Source organism: Myotis lucifugus, unplaced genomic scaffold, assembly GCF_000147115.1.
Source record: "Myotis lucifugus unplaced genomic scaffold, Myoluc2.0 scaffold_113, whole genome shotgun sequence".
In the NCBI taxonomy this organism is placed as follows: domain Eukaryota; kingdom Metazoa; phylum Chordata; class Mammalia; order Chiroptera; family Vespertilionidae; genus Myotis; species Myotis lucifugus.
In genome coordinates, this window is record NW_005871161.1 from 1,284,439 (window position 1) to 1,290,438 (window position 6,000).

A 6,000-nucleotide genomic window follows, 5' to 3' on the forward strand; every position below is an offset into this window, starting at 1 on the left:
GCAGCTGATAGATGTTTCTCTCCCATCGATGTTTCTAACTCTCTATCCTTCTCCCTTCCTCTCTGTAAAAAATCAATAAAATATATTTTTTAAAAAAAAAGAATTAATGCAGGTGACAAAGCCAGCCAGTGATGAGTCGCTAACAGAGGTCACGGCAGGGAGGTGTCGTGGAGGTGCTCCCCTCGCACTGCCCCTCCCCGCCCCTCACCTGGGCTCCTAGGGCAGCTCGGGCACCCACCACAGGCCCACATGGTGGCCAGAAAGCACAGGACAGGGACCCGCGGCTGCTTCGTGGCTCCTGCTGTGGGCTCTGGTCAGTTAGTGAGCAGAACAGATGAGGCGCCTCCCTTAAGTATCACCTTCTAGAGGGGAGAGATGGGTCGCTATTCAGGTAAGCGAGGTCCTTTCATTGTGGTGAAACTCTAAAGTTAGGTAGAAAAGATCAGGACAGAAGCGGGGTGGGGGGGGGGTGTCTGTGTGTGGGTGTCCATAGAGGAACACTATCTGTGAAGTCATTACCAACAGCTGGGATTTCGGGGGCTATTGGTACCCTGTCTGGTAGTGTCTAAACAGTTGTAAGGAATAAATGGTTATTTTTATCAAAACCAGTATTAATTACAGTACCCCTTTTGCGCAGTGAAAGGCTAGACCTCAGCTTCCTCCCAACTGGTTTATCCCGAATTCGTGGTCGGGCTCGATGGCTGTGCTCCCGGGAGAAACGGCCCGTCTGGGAGGAAGGAAGCGGGCGGCAGTTTGTTTGGGAAGCAGCTGGGTTTACCGCCCCTCAGCGTCATTCCCCCAGGGGGTTGAATGTGCTGGTGGCTCAACAACATGGAAAGGATGTACTTTTTAAAACATGCTCTTCAGCCTCATGTCATGTGGAATCACGTAAAGGACTTGTTAATTCACCATTACCGTGAAAGGAAAGAAAAGGGAGTATAGTTGAGTCAATGGGAATGGAATCAATAGAATTTTAGGAAAACAAATGGAAGATAGCTATGTGATAGATTTGAAAGGTTTTTTTAAAAAATTCTTTATTGATTTCAGAGAGAAAGGGAGAGGGAGAGAAGGATAGAAACATCAATGATGGGAGAATCATCAATTGGCTGCCTCCTGCACGCCCCACTGGGGATCGATCCTGCAGCTGGGGCATGTGCCCTGACCAGGAATCGAACCGTGAGCTCCTGGCTCACCCACTGAGCCCACCAGCTGGGCTGTGCAAGGCTTTTTAGTAAAAATCGTTGAAGAGAGTGGAGGTGCGACAGGAAGTCTGTCCCCCGTGTTGTCACTGTATTCTCATGGCTGCTCTGCAGTCGCCTGTGGAGATGCTGTTGTTACACAACAGTTCGCAGGTCTTGCTCAGGCCATGAAAAGTGTTCCTGAGGGAACTGGAAAATAAATTTAAACCACACACACAAAACAACAGACAGGAAAGTTACTGAATCCCCCAACAACAAAGTCATGGGCTTCCTCTCTGTCCCAGAGCAATGCCTTACGATATGGGGGAAAACAAGTCCCTCTGCACAGAATCGCCAGGGGAGACTTGGTTTGGCCTCCCAGTGAGTAATTCCTAACCGTCTCCTCGAGAGGTGGGCCTGCTTTCTCTGCCGTCTCGCTGTGTCTTTATAATGACAGGTAGGTCCGATTCCCTTTCCACGAACACAGCCTCCTTTGCCAGTTTTTATCAATGAACCTGCTTTTCCTGGGAGCAGGTTGGGAAGAGTCTGTGAGTTCTGAGTTGTGTCCTTGTCACTGGGGACACTGGATCTATACTGCACACTGGTTTGCCTGCTGGGTTTTTCTTATCAGCCCCACTTGAGTGTGTGTGGATAACCACAGGAAACTCTCAGGCCCTGAGGCTTCCCACCAGGGCGCCTGCAGCCACCGCCCTGCCCGAGCCGGCCGCCATGACGCCACTGCGAGGTGGAGACGTGTGTCATGTGTTTGCTGTGTGGTCAGTCCCTGGCGGGTGAGGGACTCTTCCTTCAAACCCCACGTTCAGTACTCACCACGGATTTCATAATTCTCCTGCCGTTACTTCCTCACACAGCTCTCAGACCAGGGCGGCGATGGCATTCTGGGGTGGTGTTTTTTCTGCTTCATCTCACAGAGGATTTGAGACATTGGTGACCTGGCATTAGAAATGGTTTATAGCCAGGCCGGCGTGGCTCAGTGGTTGAGTGTCGACCTATGAGCCAGGAGGTCACGGTTCGATTCCTGGTCAGAGCACATGCCCAGGTTGAGGACTCCATCCCCAATGTGGGGTGTGTAGGAAGCAGCCGATCCATGATTCTCTCATCATTGATGTTTCTCTCTCTCTCTCTCCCTCTCTCTTCCTCTCTGAAATCAATAAAAATATTTTTTTAAAAGGAATTGTTTATAATCGCTATCTTTTCATTTTTTGTTTTAGAAGTTTTACTTTTTGTGAGTAAACAATATAGTGTGTACTACCAAACCTTTAAAAAGTGCAGAGAAGTACAGCGTGAAAAGCCCCTCTCCCCTTGCCTACCCAGTGTCCGGAGGGACCGGGCCTCAGCAGTTTGCCGTGTCCTTTCAGAAATAACTCAAGCACCGCATACCTTGTTCTCTTTATGCAGAGCCTTTACAGACAAGCGTGTGCACAGCGCTCCCTAGTGGCGGGGAGTAAGCCAGCACTTGCCACGTGCACTGCTCATTCCATCCTCACAGCAGCCGGCAGGACAGCTTACAGTGGTTCTCAACCTTCCTAATGCCGCGACCCTTTCATACAGTTCCTCATGTGGTGGTGACCCCCAACCATAAAATTATTTTCGTTGCTACTTCATAACCATGATTTTGCTACTGTTATGAATCGTAATGTAAATATCTGATATGCAGGATCTATTTTCAGGGGCCGCGACCCACAGGTTGAGAACCACTGGTAGAATATCTCACTGTAGAGGTGATGACAGGTGGGGCATACACAAAGCCCGTGAGGGACATGCTGGCCTTCTCACACCGCCCTCTCCCTCCTCCTCTGCTGCAGCACGCGGGGTTAAGGCGGAAGAGGGCTTGCTGACTGCATTCTGCCTGCGCTTGCCCGTCCCTGGGGTGCGAGATCTCTGAAGGCAGCAGTGGTGTTTTATCTGTCTTTGCCTCCCCAGCCCCTAGGACAGAGGGTGTCCAAGAATAGCCACCTGGTAAATGGTGGATGGTGTCTTGGTCCCATGCTACTAAAACTGGTTTCTCCACGATTTAACAGGTCCACCTTGTTCTAATGCTGACGAGATGCTGTGGGAACCTAAACCTTGTTTATATCAGTTAGCCTGTGGTGTACGTGGGTTTGTGGTCTCATCTCGCTTCAAGGTGCAGAACTCGTTGATGCTGTTAGTGAGGGCGTCCTGTGCTGGGAGCTCCTTGAAGTGAGTGTACTCCACAGCCATCTCAGTCCTGGTGTTGCCGACTGCCTGCACCTGTCCATCCCTCCCTCGGATGGACAAGCTTCATCTCTCTCCTCTGTAGCGTCTACACCATCTTAAATCCAAGAGACCCAGGCACTGGCTCAGAACAGTGACGAAAGCTGCACCCCAGCTGTAGACGGCGCCTCCTAAATACCTTGTCCTTTTCATGAAATCTGGGCGCCAAGGGTCAGTTGTGAGCAGGACAGTCACGGATCTGCCTGCATTGACAGGGAGACAGAACACACACATAAACAAACTGGATAGTTTTAGATCATGGTAAATGCCGTAAAGGAATATAAAAAGGAAAATTTTTTAAAGAATATAGCAAGGAAGTGAACGCCAGTTGTATAATCTTCTCCTTGCTCTGACTGAGGCATTTGAAGAAAAGTCAAAGTAAGATCTGCCTGCCTGGCCGGCGTGGCTCAGTGGTTAAGCATCAACCTATGAACCAGGAGGTCACCGTTTGATTCCGGTCAGAGCACATGCCCGGATTGTGGGCTCCAATCAACGATTCTCTCCATCATTGCTATTGCTATTTCTCTCTCCCTCTCCTTTCCTCTCTAAAATCAATAAAAAATGTATATTTTTTAAAAAGTAAGATCTGCCATTTCAGTAGGAGGGACCAGGAAAGTTGTAGCTATGATCCGAGGCATCGTTTGTACAAGTGTGGGTCCCCTGCAGCACCCCGTTCAGAGCACAGGCCCTGCAGCCACTCGGCCTGGATCCAGGCAGCAGCTCCGCTCAGGAGATGTAGAAGGGCCAGCGAGGCCGCCTGATCTGGAGGTGTCCTCCCACAGGTGCCGCGGGGGGACCTGGAGGTGTCCTCCCTCCAGCAGGTGCCGCAGGGGGACCTGGAGGTGTCCTCCCTCCGGCAGGTGCCCCGGGTGCTGCCTGGCACCGGTGCGTGGGCAGTGCCAGCAGTAGCGGCCTCCTGCCCTGTGCACTCCCCCTCTAACGGCTCCACCTTTGCTTTGTCTTCAGCTCCAGGGGCTGAGCCACAATGTGATCTTCACCTTGGACTCCCTGCTGAAAGGAGACCTGAAGGGAGTCAAAGGAGTGAGTGTCCGGAATCTGATTTTCACTGTTACTTGAAAGGATTGGGGTTTTTTTCTCTTTTAAGATCATAGGGGTACTTGTATTTGAAAGGCACTGGAACATTTTTAGCATAAAAATATGTTGTTGGAAAAGGATCACGGAAGAGTGTGCCACTTCACGTGATGTTATTGACCGAGGAACAAGACCAGACACTTGGAGGAAGCGCCAGGGCCCTGGTGGGTGGGGCAGGGCTGGGCTCCATCACTGCTGGACCCCGTGGGCCCCCTGGGTGCCACATCACTGACGTGTGACCAGGATGCGTGCCCTGCCAATCTCAAGCCTCTGTCGTGTGATGTGTGTGCAGGTGGCTTTTGTATAAAGTTTCCAGCGTCCCACAGAGGAGAGCGGTTTTGCTAGGATGTTATTTCAGAATTATTTACTCGCCTTTAAACAACAGTACATTTAATTTCAGTTTTGTTTTCTTTTTTCTAAGGATCTCAAGAAGCCATTCGACAAAGCTTGGAAAGATTATGAGACAAAGTTGTAAGTGGTTTTTTTGTTTTGTTTTATATTGTCATGATTTTCCTAAGAAAAAGATTGACTTGGAAAAGGACAGAGCCCTTAACTTACAAGGACAAAAACTTGTGTTGTGCATGCTTGTAAGGGCTAAAGGTTGGCCTGCCTGGCGGGTTCCTGTAAGGGGTCAGGGAGGCCACGCACGGAGCCCTGGTCGTGGGCCCGGCGCACCTCCAGCGGAGTATTGCACGTGCCTTTATTATTATGATCCCAAGTCGCTTGACACCGGGCTGTGCGGGGGATGGGAGGAGAAATATATTTTACAGCACTTAATAAAAACCTTGGCTGACAACCCGATAACTATAAACATAACAGAATAAAAGCATTTCCGAAGGCGGCAGTAACAGCAACATGACAAGCAAAAGAAACATTGAGGATTAAATATTTTTCTCCGAAACTACTCTCATGATTGCTGACGTAATAGTGACAACTGCATCGTCGGAGACTTGCTATCTTAGGAGGACTGCTGTGCACTGACAGTTATAGATGCAGCGGACCGTGGCCCGCTGCCGTAGATGAAGGCTGTGGGCCGCCTCGTCCTTCTCTGAGGGCGGGGCATGAACGCTCACGGGTGGACCGAGCACTGCCCTGCCTGCTAGTGGCGGCGTGCACTTGGCCCAGACAGAACTGAGTCCTGACGAAGCGGGTGTGAGTTCACAAAACGGGAGGAAAACACTTGCTCTAGACCTGTTGTGGGGTATAGCTCCTCTGTGGGACGCAGGAACAACAAAACAAGATGTGCTTTGTCCATTGAAGTACTGCAGATCTGGATGGTACAACAGTAGTTACATAGAAATAGAAGGCCTTGAAGTGTCTGGTGGTCAGTACTGTGCATATCCTAGAACAGTGGTCGGCAAACCACGGCTCGGCAAACCGCGGCTCGCGAGCCACATGCGGCTCTTTGGCCCCTTGAGTGTGGCTCTTCCACAAAATACCTACTTCTGCGCATGGGCCACGAAGTTCAATCGCA

General features: G+C 50.5%; 1 protein-coding gene across 1 annotated transcript in view; it reads left to right on the forward strand.

Moving 5' to 3' along the window:
- ASAP1 (ArfGAP with SH3 domain, ankyrin repeat and PH domain 1) overlaps positions 1 to 6,000 on the forward strand; it is a 162,384-nt gene that overhangs the window by 109,625 nt on the left and 46,759 nt on the right. The window contains 2 exon segments of the mRNA XM_014459676.1: positions 4,401 to 4,475; positions 4,948 to 4,997. Coding sequence (XP_014315162.1) covers positions 4,401 to 4,475; positions 4,948 to 4,997 — 125 coding nt within the window.